The sequence below is a fragment of the Thalassophryne amazonica genome, chromosome 14 (assembly GCF_902500255.1).
Source record: "Thalassophryne amazonica chromosome 14, fThaAma1.1, whole genome shotgun sequence".
Lineage (NCBI taxonomy): Eukaryota > Metazoa > Chordata > Actinopteri > Batrachoidiformes > Batrachoididae > Thalassophryne > Thalassophryne amazonica.
The window spans coordinates 19,313,460-19,333,828 of record NC_047116.1 but is presented as its reverse complement, the minus strand read 5'-3'; the positions used below and the strand labels follow the sequence as shown (position 1 = coordinate 19,333,828).

The window sequence follows — 20,369 nt, the reverse complement described above, 5'->3', positions numbered from 1 at the left end:
AGTCTGATTCCAAAGAGTGCTAAATCAACACTACTGTAATATAATTACATGTATTTCGATTGATTTGCTTGATGTCAGACTATCATGGAGTTGATCTAACAACAGGACAGAATTGACTTAACACTACACTCAAAATGGCTCTTTGGATGAACTCAATTCAATTATGTGCAGGACTTCCATCTAATAAATATATGTAGCCCAAACTCAAATAAAATACATCAATGCAAGATAATGTAATTTAATTTAGTTGGGACTGCATATATTTATGAGATGGAATCCAATACAGTGAGTCAGTTTTTTGAGTGATATCACTCAAACAAATAACTCATTGGATGAACTCAATTCAATTATGGGCAGGATTTCCATTTGAGTTGGGGCTACATATATTTATTAGATGGAAATCCTGCACATAATTGAATTGAGTTCATCCAATGCATCAGTTTTTGAGCGCATTTGTGATCATTCAATGCAAATTGGCTCTACAATTTTTTTCTTGCAGCAGTCAAATAACAGAGATGAGCTTCCAGGAATTGTGATGGTGTAAAGGTTAGAAAGGCAGCTATGTGGGGACCACAGGATCATTAGTTCAATCCCTCATCAGACAGGGAAATGTGGTTGAGAAGCAGCATTTGTCTTTCTTGTCTTACCTCTGCTAAGGTGCCCTTGAGCATGTTCCACAATGCCATTGTTGCTCCCGGTGTGCAGCTGAGCTTCTTGCGTGCCAGATCCTCTGTGTATGAATGTTTGTATGTGAATGATCCAAAATTTCATGCTGTATTCACATGAACGATGTATTTAGTGAGCTGATTATTTTACTTACATGTGATGCAGATCAAATGTTATTCTTTTATTCAGAAACAGGTTTACTATTTTCTTTTGTGTTAGATTTTGGGCACTTTCTCAGCTTTGCACATCAGGACACTACAGTTTCTGCTTATTCTATTCTTGTACTGTCAGGTGATATCAGGTTTCCCTCCTGGATTTTGTGCATCTTATTGCCATCTGTCCTAATAAGCTTCCTGGGCCTTGAGCACAGAAGCCTCCCACAGCATTCTGCTGCTGCCACCGCGACAGCCAGGATGGTGTTTGTACACTCTAAAAAAAAATGTTTCATGGGATTAGTTTGTGTAACTTAAACTGAAGAGTATTTCCACCATGCGAATAATAAAATCTTTGTATGTTCACATTTTAGTAAGTTGATAACCAACAAGATGTCTGTAAATTGTTCACAGTTTAAAAAAAACTGTTGAACTATGGGGTGGCAATGGTTTGAAAGGAAACAGTTCAAAGTAAGTAAAATAAGTTCAAACAAACAAACAATCAAAATACAATTTAAACGATTTGCGTAGATTTTTCTGAGTAGAGTTGGAGGTAAGATAAAGAAGTTAGCATAACAAATAAAATAAGTTGCCTACCTATTAACACCAACACCTTTTAATTAAGTTGGTTCAGTTTAATTAACGTTGTAGAGGACAAAGCAAATCAAGTACACTAAACCACTTTTCTATGTCACAGCACCACTTGCCAGATGACAAAAGTATAATAAAAAAGAAATGAATAAACATTTTTAAAATGTGTTAAATTTTTACATTTTTAAACAAGTTTAACAATTAATTTTTGTAAAAAATTGTTAATAAAATATTACTGTGATGAATTTTTCACAGAATTTTTTATCTGTGTGTGCCTTTTGTGAAGCACTTTGTGACTTCTCTGTGAAACGTGCTATATAAATAAACATGACTTACTTATTTACAACAAAATGGAATGTTTGATGAAGTTTTTGAGAGTAATAAGCCATTTTGAATAAGTATTCTACAACAGTATAAGGGAATTTGATAGTGTTAGTTGCAACACTTGCTCAATTTTTTTGTAGCATCTATTGATTTGGAAATGCTGTTAATGGATGTGTGTGTACGTGCATGCGTGTGTGTATCCCCGATGCCTGTGCCCTGCCACAGAGAAGGCTGTTTTTCATAAAATATAGTCAATTTTGTGCCATTAAAATATTGTATGTAGCCTTTTTGTATGTGTTCTTGTCAGTTTAGCGGGACACCCTGCTACAGTACCCCAACCCAAATCCTCTTCCCATGACCGTGTCACAAGATGACCCATCTGGACACCACTTTATTAAAATTCTTTAACTCATCATCACAGCTGAACTCTATTTCAGTAATGGACTTCTGAAGTCAACTATCTGTAAAAGTGATGATAGGGGCTTTTTGTCTGTTAAAGGTGTTGAATGACTAATGATGCAAAGGATTTTATCCTTTATCCTTATCCTGTTATTATCTACTTTGCAATTAAGTATGTCATTATTATTTTGCAGATTCTGAGCAAGGATCAAATCAAATCTATTTGCCAGGCCATCACTGATTCGGGAAAGCAGTAATGCCAAGAGGAAGAGGAAGCCTTTCCCCCCTCATGTATTCATACTACGGAACCGAGTATCTTGGTAAGAACTTCAAACAGTAGCCAACTTAAAAGGGAAGATGACTAAAAGAGAAATATGTCATCACCTTACTGGTCTTTAAAGTCTGTTCTCATTATCAGAGCAAGAATTGTCAACCAAGATTTTGGTTTATTTCAGCCTTAGTCATATTAAAACATTAATCAAGCTTCTGAGTGCTCTGCAAACATTTGTCAACGAACAGGATAACACAAGAGAAATCTGTTCAGAAAATTGCTGAAAAAGGAGAAAAAAATGTGTTTCGAAATGTCAGGTATAGTAGTGAAAGCTTGGCATGGTGCGAGGACTTGGCTGCGTTCCATTACAAGTTGGAAGTTGATCATTTTGAGTTGGGATTTCCGACTTCCGATCTACTATATTTTACAGAGTATAAGTCACACCTACCAAAAATGTATTCGAAGAATTATTTATTTAAACACAAACACTCCGCTAGTCACCAGACGCTAACAAGCTCATTAATGTTATGGTGACAGGCACCAAAACATAAGTGAACTGCTTCTTTTGGTCGTACATGAGGGACACATGAGGTCATAGACTTAATTTGTCTTAACTGACTTGCCGATGCACTTCTTGTTGTCTCACACTTTTAATAAGTGTTGTGTCGAGCAGAATAAAAGTTATATTCTTCTTCTGCACCAGAGGGTAAATCACGGTACCCCTTTCAGCATACAGGAGCAGCTTGTCATACGTGTAAATAGTGCCATCTTGTGGCCATAGATGATAATGCAGTATTTTTTTTATATATAAGTTACTTCATAATATAAGTCGCAAGACCTCCTACACTAGTTTTTTTAAAAAAAGGTGATTTGTACTCCATAAATAGCAGCAAAACCCATGCCTAGGGACATCAAGGTGCTTTCTGCAATATTGCACCCCACCATCTTGGGAGAAGGATTGTCAGAACTTAGTGGCCCACCACTGTACTGACCGCAACACCAAGATCCACAATTAATTTCAATATCCACTGGATAAACTTATTGTGTAAAACCCACCATCACTCACTACAACATACAAGTAAATACTGATGAAAAAGTCATTCTGCTTACCGCTCATTGTGCACGCTGCCATATTGTTGTGACGCCAGATTGGCGATCTTGGTCCATAATGATCTTACCTAAGTTTCTGACTTGCAATTCTTACTCATATAGCCATTCCACTACACTTTTTCCAGTCAGAGCTCAGTTTTTTTTCCAAGTTCCGTTTACACTGGAACACAGTCATGTGCCGTGAAGGCTCTGATGTGATTGATGTGGAAGCTTGACTGACACGATGTGATGACTTGGCATTGAGATGAAACTTGACAGGGACTTGACAAACAGAATCGCTGATGAAAACAGAACATAGTGACAGAGATAGAAAACTGAGATCTGATGTGCAACAGATTCGTGCTACTGAAAAATATCTAAAACAATCAAACACCACAAAAAATAATCAACATGTTAAAAAAAGTTACACTGGCCAGACCAGAACAAATATTCCCCAAACTTATTTTTTGGAAAAAGGTTGTTTTTTTGTTTTGTTTTTGTTTTTTTGCAAACAAACCAATCAAATCTGAATCAGGCACTCAGAAACTTAATTGTGAACAATTTTTAAATAAGAATAGTAAATTCTTTCAGTAGTGAGATCACCCCTTTATTCTCACTCTCCATGTACTGGAACAAAAACATACCGGAGGCACAGATTTATTTATTTATTTATTTGATGTTGCTTTTACATGTGTAAAACAAACTTTCCTTTTCCTCAATTGCATCAGATGAAGAGATCATAAGGGTCGGAGGTCATCAGTAACTATCAAACCAACACAAAGTTCATAGTAAGCATAGCGCCGGCGGACTCTTCTGCATGGATACAACAATGGCAACTACGTGGTCACCAACGTGAAATAATGAACATTCTGTTATATTATCGAACAACAAATCTGTTGCTATTTGTGTAAACACACTTAAAGGTTGAGGATTGTGCATGTGACACGATTTGCCTGAATAATCAAAGTTTGTTCATTGGGAGTTTTTGATCGGATTTTTCCCTTCAGATCTGAAGGGAATTCTCAGGCACTGATTATCTCAGGGAGCCGCGTTCTCCGTGCATGAGAGGCTGACGCTCCCATTTCAACTCCATTTTAGTCGCATGCGTGTGGCTCGATCGCTCTCAGGGATGAAATGAATTAAAAGTGTTTTGGGTCAGTATGTTCTGGTTAATTTGCATCCCAGCAGAGTGGTCTTAAAAAGGCATTTTGGACAGACGGTGATGTGTAGCTGCTTTATGTACTTGACAGTAGATTTGTTTACCATTTATTTTCTAAGTACTGCACATGACCTCTCTGCAAAACAAAGGAATTACCCTCAGACAAAACTGTCAAGTATGTATAGTGAGTTACAACTGTAGTCAGGTTTGTTATGCAATTTCATCGAACTTTTGTGGAGATTCGTAAAATTATGCATTTTTGAAAAGTGCATGCAATAGCCGGCCGCCACCATGGATTTGTACACTGTTAAACCAAACACTCCATTTTAATAGAATAATTAAGTTACTGTAACTCAAGCTTTGAAAAAGTTATAGTCACTCATTTCTATTAATTAAACTAACTCAAAATGAATTGTTGTCATAACAACTCAGTTCCTTTAAGTGCATTTAAGGTTTTGGGGCATTTAAGTGTTGGTGATGTATTTCCAGTGCATTCCATTCACTCATTTTAATTGAATTTATGTAACAGAAGCCAGCAGGTGTCGCTGTGCATATATAGTTAGTAAACCTCTCTGGTCACAATGCCAGAGCCCTGGGTTTTAGCCTTCTGGTTAGAGAGTCCGACTTCTTTGCCGGAGATTGAGAGTTTGCGTTCCGAGGGGAGGGAATGGGCAGAGTCATAACAACACAACGCAGAGTCAACAAGTAAACCAAAGCATGCATCAAAAAATCTAATCCAAAATGTAATGGAATTTTTTTTGGCAGACATTTATTTGTCACTTTTTTATTGAAAAACATAAACTAGATTTACATAAGTTTAATTAACTATAAATTGTTAAGTTACAAAAACTTTAACCCTCTGGGGCCGACGACATCGTATACGACAGCTAAGACCAAGCTTTACTAAATTATAAATAACTTTTTAATGATATGAGATAGAAACTTACTTTTTTTTTTGCTGAAAAGTTAACTCCGTGCTCCAATGAGTACATACTATTGGGCTCCAAATGCGCCCTGCGCCATTACGCACAGTGATCAGTGAAAGCAGACAGAGCGCCTCTGATGACAGTGTGCTCAAACAAAGAGTGTGTAACTATCAGGATTGATCCACTAGTTTGCATATGAATGTTACTGGATAACTCTTGCTTTTACCATGAAGACAAAAAAACACATAGACCATTTTGTATATATTGTTCAAAATGTGCATTTGTGTTTATTGTTTGAACCTTTTTGTTGTACCGTCTTTCACACGACCTCAAATTACCTTTATAAAGTGTCAAAACAGTTGTTTATTATAGTTTGCTGTGTGTTTTGAATAAATGTGTGTGGAAAATTATTTTCCGCTTTACTTTTTCCTTCCTTATTTTTGATTGTAAACCTTTATTACACTTATAAAACACAACAAACGCATATATATTATGAAAGCACAGATTGTCCTGAAAAAAGAGACATAAAACTTGATTGTGGGATGCAGGGAGAGCTGTTAACAGCAATAATAAATCATTTATGCCAGGTGAGTGAACTGTCCAAAAAATACCCTCGGACCCCAGAGGGTTAACAATTAAATTTTTAAAAATTATTTTATTTAAGTTGGCAAACTCAAATGGTTTAAGGCAATCGGTTTCCTCAAATGGTTTGAGTTCACCTATCTCCCCCCAACATCTAAGCTTGTAGATGACCTGGGTTATTTATTCCAGTGGAGACACATACATCAGGCTCAAGGAATCCCATGAAGCTAATTGCAAAAATGGGTAAAGTCACATTTATGGGTGGCAATCTTGGATTTTAATTAGCTCCATTGGGTTCCTTGGCCTTGAAAATGTCTACTTAACTACTGGAATCAAGATCCTGGGTCATCAAGAAGCCAAAGTGGTGAAAGACTCCCATTCTAAGACGCCATTTTTACAAATCCAAGCTGGTCACCACCATGGTGTCTTTTGGGAAACTGGAATCATCCATTTTCTGATTGGCTATTGTATGCGCTTTTCAAAAAATTTCTAGTTTTGCAAATCTCCACAAAATTCCAAAGACAGCTCGTCATACCTGAATATATTGAACCTGGCTAAACTTATAATGCAACAGTCAAGAAAACAAAAATGTTTCTTTGTGAGAGCTTGTTGTATGCTTCAAGTTGTTTTTGCATCCTTGGCATGGTTCCTTCTTCCTGCATGTCTTACTGGCACCTTTATTCACAGGTGCAGCACACGGCCTTTCCTCAGTGCTGCAGATGTTGCTGAGCTACCAGGATTTGCTGAGCGGCACGGAAAAGGATCTGGTATGGCAGAGTGTCGATTTCCTCATGAACCAGGAGCAGAACTGCAACTGGCCCGCTGAGCTGGGCGCCATCATCGAGAGAGAGAATGAACTCGTGCACTGGTGCCACGGAGCCCCAGGTATGCTGGTTACCATGTTGTTACTGCACAGAACCTTTAGTACAGCAGACACCTGAAACAATTGTTCAAATGGTGATACAAGCACCAAATTTGGTGCAAATACACCTTAGATGTTACTCTTTTGAAAAAGGTGACTGGCCACTTGAATTTTCAATAGGCAGCCAAGTAGGGGACAATTGAATTACACAGGGGTCAAAATTTTAAAATGCTCCAATCAAATTGAAAATTATACCACATTACTTTTCTGATTATAAAGATTCCAAAAAGGTATAGTTTGGACTATATGTGACTGAATGTTCTGGAGTTTTGGGGTAAAAACAGCAAGAATGGTGACAAAGGTCAATTTCAGTTGGTACAGGACCAAAAGTTAAAGTTGCTCCAATTTTGGTAAAAAGTGATGCAAATTATTGGTTGAGCTAATAGAATTAATAAATGGAATAGTTTTGACAGTGCTGAATGCTTGGTCTGCAAAGTAAAGGTCAAACAAGGTCAACGTGTTGGGAAAGTGTAGGAACACGGACCCACAACAGGGGGCGCAAATGAACGGACAATGGAATAAGTCAAAATAACAACGCTTTACTGTTGTGAATGTGCACAACGAATACAACCAATTACAGAAATGGACAACAGTCAATTCACAAAAGTGTCGTGTGGGCAGGCTCGAAGATAGGAGACGCCTCTCCAAGGTAAGACCGGAACCACACGGCTTCCTCCGCCACAGGACCCCGGGAATACTGGAGCCGCCAAGTCCCGAACTCCCAGGTGGCCACTGCCTCCGCGTGTCGGACCTGGTACTGCTGGCGAGGAACAAAGAACAGTTAGATGGGGGAGCGTTTGCACCCAGAACTCCGAACAGCAGGAAAGGTACCTCCACCTCTCGTTGGAACAGTAATCCAATAAACTAGCTCAATCCAAAAATATGTACTCTGTTTGCTTCAATATGTTACCTCTCCAGTAGAAACGATATCTTGGCGATGAGGTGGAGATGCCGTCCTGCTGATATACCCCACTGATGATTGCCGTCAGCTGTCTCAGGTGATGGGTGACAGCTGTCACCGAGGCTGCTCCCGTGAGGCGGCGGCGCCCTCTGGTGCCTGGAGCCCGCACTCCAGGCAGGGCTCCCTCTGGTGGTGGTGGGCCAGCAGTACCTCCTCTTCAGCGGCCCACACAACAGGACCCCCCCCTCAACGGGCGCCTCCTGGCGCCCGACCGGGCTTGTCCGGGTGGCGACGGTAGAAGTCGGCCAGGAGGGCCGGGTCCAGGATGAAGCTCTTCTTCACCCAGGAGCGTTCTTCGGGACCGTACCCCTCCCAGTCCACCAGATATTGAAAGCCCCGGCCCATCCGTTGGACGTCCAACAACCGGCGCACTGTCCAAGCCGGCTCGCCATCGATGATCCGGGCAGGAGGTGGTGCCGGACCGGGTGTACAGAGGGGCGAGGTGTGATGGGGCTTGATTTTTGACACATGAAATACTGGATGGATCCGCAGTGAGGCTGGAAGCCGAAGCCTCACTGCGGCGGGATTGATGACCTTGAGAATTGTAAACGGACCTATGTACCTGTCTTGCAGTTTTGGGGAGGCCACTTGCAGTGGAATGTCCTTGGTGGACAACCACACTTCCTGCCCGGAGCGATACGTAGGGGCCGGGGTCCGCCGCCGGTCTGCATGGGTCTTCGCCCTCATCCGGGCCTTCAGCAAAGCAGAACGGGCGGCGCGCCACACCCAACGGCACTTCCGCAGGTGGGCCTGGACCGAGGGCACACCGACCTCTCCCTCAACCACCGGGAATAATGGGGGCTGATACCCCAAACACACCTCAAAGGGGGAGAGGTCGGTGGCTGATGACACTTGACTGTTGTGGGCGTACTCGATCCAGGCCAGATGAGTACTCCAGGCCGCCGGGTGCGCGGCTGTCACACAACGTAGCGTTTGCTCCATTTCTTGATTGGCCCGCTCTGCCTGCCTGTTGGTCTGGGGGTGATACCCGCATGAGAGACTGACCGTGGCCCCCAGTTCCCGGCAAAAGCTCCTCCAGACATGTGAGGAGAACTGGGGACTGCGATCGGAGACGATGTCTGATGGTATTCCATCAGCGCTGTAACTAGGTTTAAGGATATGATTCCTTCTTTATGTTCTCTAATGTCATATACCAACACAGAGCAGAGTAGCTACCTAAACTCTGTAAGGGAGTTAGAGTATCTCGTCAATAGTTTTACATCCTCATTGAAGACAACTTTGGATGCTGTAGCTCCTCTGAAAAAGAGAGCTTTAAATCAGAAGTGTCTGACTCCGTGGTATAACTCACAAACTCGTAGCTTAAAGCAGATAACCTGTAAGTTGGAGAGGAAATGGCGTCTCACTAATTTAGAAGATCTTCACTTAGCCTGGAAAAAGAGTTTGTTGCTCTATAAAAAAGCCCTCCGTAAAGCTAGGACATCTTTCTACTCATCACTAATTGAAGAAAATAAGAACAACCCCAGGTTTCTTTTCAGCACTGTAGCCAGGCTGACAAAGAGTCAGAGCTCTATTGAGCTGAGTATTCCATTAACTTTAACTAGTAATGACTTCATGACTTTCTTTGCTAACAAAATTTTGACTATTAGAGAAAAAATTACTCATAACCATCCCAAAGATGTATCGTTATCTTTGGCTGCTTTCAGTGATGCCGGTATTTGGTTAGACTCTTTCTCTCCGATTGTTCTGTCTGAGTTATTTTCATTAGTTACTTCATCCAAACCATCAACATGTTTATTAGACCCCATTCCTGCCAGGCTGCTCAAGGAAGTCCTACCATTATTTAATGCTTCAATCTTAAATATGATCAACTTATCTTTGTTAGTTGGCTATGTACCACAGGCTTTTAAGGTGGCAGTAATTAAACCATTACTTAAAAAGCCATCACTTGACCCAGCTATTTTAGCTAATTATAGGCCAATCTCCAACCTTCCTTTTCTCTCAAAGATTCTTGAGAGGGTAGTTGTAAAACAGCTAACTGATCACCTGCAGAGGAATGGTCTATTTGAAGAGGTTCAGTCAGGTTTTAGAATTCATCATAGTACAGAAACAGCATTAGTGAAGGTTACAAATGATCTTCTTATGGCTTCGGACAGTGGACTTATCTCTGTGCTTGTTCTGTTGGACCTCAGTGCTGCTTTTGATACTGTTGACCATAAAATTTTATTACAGAGATTAGAGTATGTCATAGGTATTAAAGGCACTGCGCTGCGGTGGTTTGAATCATATTTGTCTAATAGATTACAGTTTGTTCATGTAAATGGGGAATCTTCTTCACAGACTAAAGCTAATTATGGAGTTCCACAAGGTTCTGTGCTAGGACCAATTTTATTCACTTTATACATGCTTCCCTTAGGCAGTATTATTAGACGGTATTGCTTAAATTTTCATTGTTACGCAGATGATACCCAGCTTTATCTATCCATGAAGCCAGAGGACACACACCAATTAGCTAAACTGCAGGATTGTCTTACAGACATAAAGACATGGATGACCTCTAATTTCCTGCTTTTAAACTCAGATAAAACTGAAGTTATTGTACTTGGCCCCACAAATCTTAGAAGCATGGTGTCTAACCAGATCTTTACTCTGGATGGCATTTCCCTGACCTCTAGTAATACTGTGAGAAATCTTGGAGTCATTTTTGATCAGGATATGTCATTCAAAGCGCATATTAAACAAATATGTAGGACTGCCTTTTTGCATTTACGCAATATCTCCAAAATCAGAAAGGTCTTGTCTCAGAGTGATGCTGAAAAACTAATTCATGCATTTATTTCCTCTAGGCTGGACTATTGTAATTCTTTATTATCAGGTTGTCCTAAAATTCCCTAAAAAGCCTTCAGTTAATTCAAAATGCTGCAGCTAGAGTACTGACGGGGACTAGCAGGAGAGAGCATATCTCACCCGTGTTGGCCTCTCTTCATTGGCTTCCTGTTAATTCTAGAATAGAATTTAAAATTCTTCTTCTTACTTATAAGGTTTTGAATAATCAGGTCCCATCTTATCTTAGGGACCTCGTAGTACCATATCACCCTAATAGAGCGCTTCGCTCTCAGACTGCAGGCTTATTTGTAGTTCCTAGGGTTTGTAAGAGTAGAATGGGAGGCAGAGCCTTTAGCTTTCAGGCTCCTCTCCTGTGGAACCAGCTCCCAATTCAGATCAGGGAGACAGATACCCTCTCTACTTTTAAGATTAGGCTTAAAACTTTCCTTTTCGCTAAGGCTTATAGTTAGGGCTGGATCAGGTGACCCTGGACTATCCCTTGGTTATGCTGCTTTAGACGTAGACTGTGGGGGGTTCCCATGATGCACTGTTTCTTTCTCTTTTTGCTCTGTATGCATCACTCCGCATTTAATCATTGGTGATCGATCTCTGCCCCCCTCCACAGCATGTCTTTTTCCTGGTTCTTTCCCACAGCCCCAACCAGTCTCAGCAGAAGACTGCCCCTCCCTGAGCCTGGTTCTGCTGGAGGTTTCTTCCTGTTAAAAGGGAGTTTTTCCTTCCCACTGTAGCCAAGTGCTTGCTCACAGGGGGTCGTTTTGACCGTTGGGGTTTTTCATAATTGTTGTGTGGCCTTGCCTTACAATGTAAAGCGCCTTGGGGCGACTGTTTGTTATGATTTGGCGCTATATAAAAAAAAGAGTTGAGTTGAGTTGATTCCATGCAGACGGACGACGTGGTGGACCAGGAGGTCCGCTGTCTCCTGGGCCGTTGGGAGCTTCGGGAGGGCCACGAAGTAGGCCGCCTTGGAGAATCGGTCCACTATCGTGAGGATGACGGTGTTTCCCTGGGACGGCGGGAGGCCCGTGACAAAATCCAGCCCGATGTGGGACCAGGGGCGATGAGGCACGGGCAGCGGCTGTAGCAGTCCCAGAGCCTTGCGATGGTCGGCCTTGCCCCTGGCGCAGGTGGTACAGGCCTGGATATAGTCCCGGACGTCGGCCTCCAGGGACGCCCACCAGAAGCGCTGCCGGACAACTGCCACGGTTCTTCGCACCCCTGGATGACAGGAGAGCTTAGAGCCGTGACAGAAGTCCAGGACTGCAGCCCTTGCCTCTGGTGGGACGTAAAGTCTGTTCTTTGGTCCAGTCCCGGGGTCCGGGCTTCGTGGCAGGGCCTCCCGGACGGTTCTCTCTACGTCCCAGGTGAGGGTGGCCACGATAGTGGACTCCGGGATGATGGGTTCCGGTGGATCCGACAACTCCGTTTTGACCTCGTCTTCGTGTACCCGGGACAAGGCATCCGATTTCTGGTTCTTGGTCCCGGGCCGGTAGGTGATGCGGAAGTCAAAACGGCCGAAGAACAGTGACCAGCGGGCTTGCCTGGGATTCAGCCGCTTGGCGGTCCTGATATACTCCAGGTTCCGGTGGTCAGTGAAAACCGTGAATGGCACGGACGTTCCCTCCAACAGATGTCTCCACTCTTCAAGAGCCTCTTTCACCGCAAGGAGTTCTCGGTTGCCGACGTCATAGTTCCGTTCAGCCGGGGTCAACCTGCGGGAAAAATAGGCACACGGATGAAGGACCTTATCGGTCTTCCCACTCTGGGACAGCACAGCTCCTATCCCTGAGTCCGAGGCGTCCACTTCAACCACTAACTGGCAACTAGGATTGGGCTGCAACAGAATGGGTGCAGACGAGAAGCGCCGTTTCAACTCCTTGAACGCGGCATCGCAACGATCCGACCAGGTGAAGGGGACTTTTGGTGAGGTCAGGGCTGTCAGGGGGCTAACAACCTGACTGTAGCCCTTAATGAACCTCCTGTAGAAATTTGCAAAGCCGAGGAACTGTTGCAGCTTCCTACGGCTTGTGGGTTGGGTTCTCGCCCTTAACAAACAGCCGGTTCTCCAATAACCGCTGCAGGACCTGACGTACATGTCGGACATGGGTCTCAGGATCCGGAGAAAAGATGAGTATGTCGTCTAGATATACGAAGACGAATCGGTGCAGGAAGTCCCGCAAGACGTCATTAACTAATGCTTGGAACGTCGCGGGAGCGTTTGTAAGACCGAACGGCATGACCAGGTACTCAAAATGACCTAACGGGGTGTTAAATGCCGTCTTCCACTCGTCTCCCTTACGGATCCGAACCAGGTGATACGCATTCCTAAGATCAAGCTTGGTGAATATCTTGGCTCCATGCAGGGGCGTGAACACCGAATCCAACAAGGGTAAAGGGTATCGGTTACGAACCGTGATTTCGTTCAGCCCCCTATAATCAATGCATGGACGTAATCCGCCATCCTTTTTCCCCACAAAAAAGAAACCCGCACCCATCGGGGAGGTGGAATTCCGGATCAACCCGACAACCAAAGAGTCCCGGATGTAGGTCTCCATTGATTCGCGTTCGGGTCGTGAGAGGTTGTACAGCCTACTGGACGGGAACTCAACGCCTGGAACCAAATCAATGGCACAATCATACGGGCGGTGCGGGGGAAGGGTGAGCGCCAGATCCTTGCTAAACACCTCCGCAAGGTCATGGTACTGTACCGGCACCGTCCCTAGATTGGGCGGGGCTCTGACCTCCTCTCTGGCCTGGGAACCGGGAGGAACCGAGGAACCTAAACATAACCGATGGCAGGTTTCGCTCCACTGAACCACTACCCCGGACGGCCAATCGATCCGGGGATTGTGTTTCAACATCCAGGGAAAACCTAAAATCACACGGGAGGTGGCCGGAGTCACAAAAAACTCAATCTCCTCCCGGTGATTCCCCGACACCACCAGAGTTACTGGTGGTGTCTTGTGAGTGATTGGAGGGAGTAGGGAGCCATCTAGCGCCCGTACCTGCACAGGCGAGGTAAGCGCCACCAGAGGGAACCCTATCTCCCTGGCCCATTTGCTGTCTAGCAAATTCCCTTCTGAGCCCGTGTCCACCAGTGCTGGGGCCTTCAGGGTTAAATCCTCATAAAGGATTGTAATTGGGAGTCGTGTGGCGATGTGGGTGTGTCCCACGTGAACGTCTCGGCCCCCCCCTAGCCCAGTTTCTAGGGGCGGGCGTTGGTGTTTAACCGCTCGGGGCAGTCTCTTACCTGATGCTCAATCGAGCCACAAACAAAACACGCCCCGCGGGCCAGCCTCCTTTGTGTGACCGGTGCCCTAAATGTTGCCCTACTCGTGTCCATAGCTTCGTCAGCAGGGGGGGCTGTAATCGCACGGAGCGCAGGGGCCGTGGAGCGTGGGGAGGGCGGAACGCGGTCGGAACCGGAAGGGAGAGGGACGACGCGTGCCTGGCCACGCCCTTCGTCTCGTTCCCGACGGCGCTCATTTAACCGATTGTCTAATCGTATGACAAGATCGATAAGCCCATCTAAATCCCGCGGTTCGTCCTTAGCCACCAGGTGCTCCTTGAGGACCAACGACAGTCCGTTTACGAAGGCGGCACGGAGGGCAGTGCTATTCCAGCCGGACCTCGCAGCCGCGATGCGGAAGTCGACTGCATAGGCAGCTGCGCTTCGGCGCCCCTGTCTCATTGACAGCAGCATGGCTGAAGCGGTCTCTCCTCTATTAGGGTGATCGAACACCGTTCTGAGCTCCCTCACAAACCCATCATATGTCAGAAGGAGCCGTGAACTTTGCTCCCAGAGCGCTGTAGCCCAAGCGCGTGCCTCACCACGAAGCAGATTTATCACATAAGCTACTTTGCTAGCGTCGGTCGCGTACATGACGGGACGCTGTGCGAAGACGAGCGAACACTGCATAAGGAAATCCGCGCACGTCTCCACACAGCCTCCGTACGGCTCTGGGGGGCTTATGTATGCTTCAGGGGAAGGTGGGAGGGGTCGTTGGACAACCAGTGGAACGTCGCTGTCACGCACAGGGTCTACGGGAGGGAGAGCCGCAGCGGCGCCCGGAGGGCGCGCTTCCACCTGCGCGGCGAGAGCCTCCACCCTGCGGTTCAGGAGGACGTTCTGCTCGGCCATCAAGTCCAACCGAGTCGTGAAAGCGGTGAGGATCCGCTGCAACTCACCGATTACCCCTCCTGCGGACGCCTGTGCGCCTTGTTCTTCCATTGGCTGTTCAACAGCCGGTTGACGCCCCTCGGGATCCATGACGCTGGCCGAGATATCCTGTTGGGAAAGTGTAGGAACACGGACCCACAACAGGGGGCGCAAATGAACGGACAATGGAATAAGTCAAAATAACAACGCTTTACTGTTGTGAATGTGCACAACGAATACAACCAATTACAGAAATGGACAACAGTCAATTCACAAAAGTGTCGTGTGGGCAGGCTCGAAGATAGGAGACGCCTCTCCAAGGTAAGACCGGAACCACACGGCTTCCTCCGCCACAGGACCCCGGGAATACTGGAGCCGGCAAGTCCCGAACTCCCAGGTGGCCACTGCCTCCGCGTGTCGGACCTGGTACTGCTGGCGAGGAACAAAGAACAGTTAGATGGGGGCGCGTTTGCACCCAGAACTCCGAACAGCAGGAAAGGTACCTCCACCTCTCGTTGGAACAGTAATCCAATAAACTAGCTCAATCCAAAAATATGTACTCTGTTTGCTTCGATATGTTACCTCTCCGGTAGAAACGATATCTCGGCGATGAGGTGGAGATGCCGTCCTGCTGATATACCCCACTGATGATTGCCATCAGCTGTCTCAGGTGATGGGTGACAGCTGTCACCGAGGCTGCTCCCGTGAGGCGGCGGCACCCTCTGGTGCCTGGAGCCCGCACTCCAGGCAGGGCTCCCTCTGGTGGTGGTGGGCCAGCAGTACCTCCTCTTCAGCGGCCCACACAACACAACGTCCATTGGATTCTATGACATGTGACGTTACCCTGTAACATGACAACTAAGCATGCAGATGGTGCAAACTATTCCTTTTTAGAACCCCATTAACCCAGACAATCATTTAATAATAATATTAATAATTTTTTACTACTTTTTTACATAGTTTGTTACTGAAATTGGAGCAACTTTAATATTTGATCCCTGTGTGTAACGTGATAACTAAGCATGATACATGGTCCAAACTATTCCTTTTTAAAAGCCAATAATTTGCATTACTTTTTTTTTTTTTTTACCAAAATTGGAGCAACTTTAACTTTTGACCCCTGTACAAACTGAAACTGACCTTTGTCACCATTCTTGCTGTTTTTACCCCATAACTCCATAACATTCAGTCACAGATAGTCCAAACTATACCTTTTTGGAATCTTTATGATTAGGCAAATACTGTGGTATAGTTTTCAATATGATTGAAGCATCTTTTAATTTTGACTCCTGTGTAATTTTTCAGTTGACCCCTACCTGGCTGCCTATTGAAAATTGAAGTGGCCAATGTTTTTTTTTTTCTTTTTTTTTTCATAAGAGGAATGTCTAAATTGTATTTGTGCCTAATTTGATGCTTGTATCACCATTTGCAGGATTCCTCTGTAAATACTCTATCTTCTGCACAAACTTATAGTTGAACTGTAGATGTGTGATAACATGCACCATTGTGCCGATGTGGCGACAGTCGTAGTGTCAGACACCCCCGCGCCCCCTCAAGCTCTCAGCACATGTCGCTGGATCCGTGCACACCTCTAAGTGGAATGTATGTTGTGATCCTCTTGTGCAGGTGTGGCGTACCTTTTTGCAAAAGCGTACCTGATTAATAAGAAGCCTCAGTATTTGGACACGTGCATCCGCAGTGGGGAGCTGGTGTGGCAGAAAGGTTTGCTGAAAAAAGGACCTGGGATTTGTCATGGTGTTGCAGGCAGCGCTTACGTCTTCCTCCTCCTTTTTCGGCTCACCGGTAACTCCAAATACATCTACCGTGCTCAGAGGCAAGTCATGTCCCCTGTGATTATCACTTACATGGATTAATTGGCTAATTGCACAGCGCTTCCTGGTGATTTTAACTAAAGAGCCTCTTCACTCATAAATGTTTTGTTTTTCTTCTTCTTGTGGAAATACTTCCATGGATGTTTTATTTTCATGATACATTAATGGAGTTGGGCAGCACGGTGGCTTAGTGGTTAGCACTGTTGCCTCACAGTAAGCAGGTCATGGGCTCGATTCCCACCTATGGCCTTTCTGTGTGGAGTTTGCATGTTCTCAGTGTGTTTGCGTGGGTTCCCTCTGGGTGCTCCGGCTTCCTCCCACATCCAAAGACCTGCAGGTTAGTTGGGTTGGAGACTTAAAATTGTCCGTAGGTGTGTGAATGTGTTTGTGTGTCTACATGTGACCCTGCGACAGACCGGCGTCCTGTCCAAGGTGTACCCCACCTCACGCCCTATGACTGTTGGGATAGGTTCCAGCCCCCCTCCCCCCCATGACCCTTAATTGGAGTTGGTGGTTGAAGATGAGTGAGTGATTAATGGACTTTTTTCTCCCATTCAACTCTCTGCAGAAATTAGTAAGTTTCTTTGCAGTTGCTTTTCCTCTAATAGAGTCAAAGGACAGGCAACTTTGATTTTTAACATCACACATTTGATCAGGCCAATAACAGCCAAGTATGCAAATGAACATGAGGGTGGAGCCTCCCACAACTAGACCAGAGGGCGGGGCTTATTTGTGCTTGTCTTTTTCAAAGTGGGATCATGAGAAGATGAACATTTATTCAGTATTTTAATGGAACAGTTTCAAACAAAAAACAAAAAGAGCATGAACCTCCGCCAACACTAGTTTCCAATTCCACAAATTTTTACCTTGGAAAAAAATTTCAAGGTCAAAGTCCTGTTAGAAATGGCTTTTTTCATAAGCTAAAATATAATAAAAAATATAGATCAAAAGGGCTTTTCAATGTTAAAATCAAATAACCTCTAAATCCACAAAATGGAACAGATGTGGATCAAACTTGTTCATTGAGAGTGCCAGTTTGCACCTCAGTGTCACAAATGACAGTGACTGAAGCACTTTTGATTGAGATATAATGCAAAATGTACACCAGATAGGCTTTTCAATATTAAATTCAAATGTCCACAAAGTCAACAATCCAGATCAGATCCTGATCAAACTTTGTCAGGTGATAGTGTGTGTCAGTCTGCACCTCACTTTCAAATACGAGAGTGATTGGGGCACGTTTGATTAAGATACAATGTAAAATATATATTAAATGGGGGTTTCAATGATAAATTTAAATGAATCAGATCTGCATCAAAATTTGTCAGTCGATAAAGGATACCATACTACGTAACGCTCTCAAATATGAAAAAAAATTTATATTTTCTGACAGTTATGATTTTTTTTTTAAAAATTGTTCAATGTTAAAGCATAGGGATTTTTCCTGACTTTGACCTATTACCTTGAAAATTGAATCAGTTCTTGCCTACCAGGATATGAATCTTCAGTAAAACTTTTATAACATATATGAAAAATTGTGGGTTCCAGGCTGTTCACAAACAGCCAAACAAACAAACAAACACACAAACATGGGCGATAACATAACCTCCGCTCAACTTCATTGTAGGAGGTAATAAGAGGAAATTTTATTTGACTTAAAGCGGTCATATTTTGCTAAATTGTTTGTGGGTGTTTAACATGAAACCCCATACATATGTAACTAAAAAGTAGACACCAACAATTTTGCAAAATATGACCGCTTTAAGTCAAATAAAATTTCCTCTTACTACCTCCACCAACTCCCATAATTCTGTGGCTGTGCATGTCAAAAACCTGCTTTAAAACCATTTAGCCTTAAAATGGCTCACTTCACATTACTGTGACATATGTCACAGACACATATGTTTGGACTTTCTCTGTGAGCGCCCTCAATAAGTTGGTCTAACTCTGTACCAGACAGTTTGTGGGAGAAAAGCAGCCCACAGTGTGATGAGGGCGTGGCCTGCAGCAGCTCCTTTCCATTTAAAGCAACAGACACATAAACAAACTTATTTTTTGTAAGTGGTTGTGTCATCTCAGTGTCTATGAGGTATTTTTGGCTGTAGACTTTAAAATCTGTTTTTAAGACAGATCTGAAAGCCAGTGTAACATGACCCCTTTAAACCTGGATTGGGGAGTATATTTAAAGTTTTACTGTCTGATCATATGTGTTTTTTTTTTGTGTTGTTTTTGTTTCCCCTTCTGCAAAGGTTTGCTGAGTTCCTCTTCACAGAGGAATTTAAGTCGGGCTCCCGCTCTATGACCAGCATCTACAGTTTGTTCGAAGGCCTGTCAGGAACAGTTTGCTTCCTGGTTGACCTCCTGCAGCCGGACCAAGCAGAGTTCCCCCTTTTTAGCGTGTTTACATGAACAGAGCTGACAGGCACTGACCCGAACAGACATCATCCCTCTGGAGAAGTGGCTCCATATAAATGTAGTGAGCAGCAGCAGTTAAAAAAAAAAAAACAGAACCCAAACTGTGATTAGAGTCGAATTGGAAATTGGGATGATGGTATTTGTTGTGGTGGTAGTTTAAAAAGAAATCATGTGAATATGTTACAATAGAAAACTATCGTTTTGTGTCTGTGATCAAGTTGCTGTTCAGCTTTCAGGCTTTAATCCATTCGCACCGTCTTTGCTGTGCAGAAAGCAGACCAAAAAACAAACAAACAAACAAAAAAAAATCACAGAAAAATTAATGAGTGACAAAGACTTTCAAAGAATTATTCATAAACTGACCACTGAATGACGCAATTCTTTCATTTTAACCTGAGGTCTTTACCGCCGTGATGAGGAGGGATTTCATTTCTTCAGCAATTCACGTTTGATGTTTTCTTCGTGTGCAAGAAATCCTTTTTTTTTGTTGTTGTTGTTGTTGTTTTTTAAAGGAGGTAATCACTCAACACTCAATGGGGAAAAGTAAAATCTACTTGTACTTCATGCTCAAAATAGCTATGGTATAAATTCTATTTTAAAATTACTGACATTTTAGTGGTACAAATAAATAAATAAAAAGGCCAGATGAGTATTTCTATTTTCTAAATTAATAAATTACATCAAGCCTGTATCGGCCTTAGAAGATAGTTCCGGTCAATTTGTTTGTTCGGATGTATACTGTGGTAAATAGTTATATTATTACCTAAAAAATATAGTCTCTTTAGATTTTTTTAAACCATGTAAGCCTTTAGAAGGATTTTCTTCTGCACCACTAGAATTTTGTTCCTTAGTATTCTTCTTTTGGCTGTTTTGTGGCGGATCACCACAGCAGACCATCTGTCTCCATCCCACCCTGTCCTCTGGATCTTCCTCTGCCACCCCAACCACCTGCATGTTCTCCCTCACTGCACCCATAAAATAATAAACCTCCTCTGTGGCCTCCCTCTTCTCCTCCTGCCTGGTGACCTCATCCTCAGCATCCTTCTCCCTATATACCCTGGGTCCCTCCGTTGCACGTGTCCAAACCAGCTCAGTTTCACTTCTTTGACTTTGGATGGT

The 20,369-nt window shown here is 43.7% G+C and overlaps 1 protein-coding gene across 1 annotated transcript in view; it reads left to right on the top strand.

Moving 5' to 3' along the window:
• LOC117524351 (lanC-like protein 3) overlaps nucleotides 1-19,529 on the top strand; it is a 49,949-nt gene extending 30,420 nt beyond the window's left edge. The window contains exons 3-5 of the mRNA XM_034186113.1: nucleotides 6,847-7,044; nucleotides 16,630-16,837; nucleotides 19,085-19,529. Of these exons, the coding sequence (XP_034042004.1) occupies nucleotides 6,847-7,044; nucleotides 16,630-16,837; nucleotides 19,085-19,244 (566 nt within the window). The 3' untranslated portion in view covers nucleotides 19,245-19,529. The remainder of the gene's footprint in view (nucleotides 1-6,846; nucleotides 7,045-16,629; nucleotides 16,838-19,084) is intronic.
• The last annotated feature ends 840 nt before the right edge of the window (nucleotides 19,530-20,369 follow it).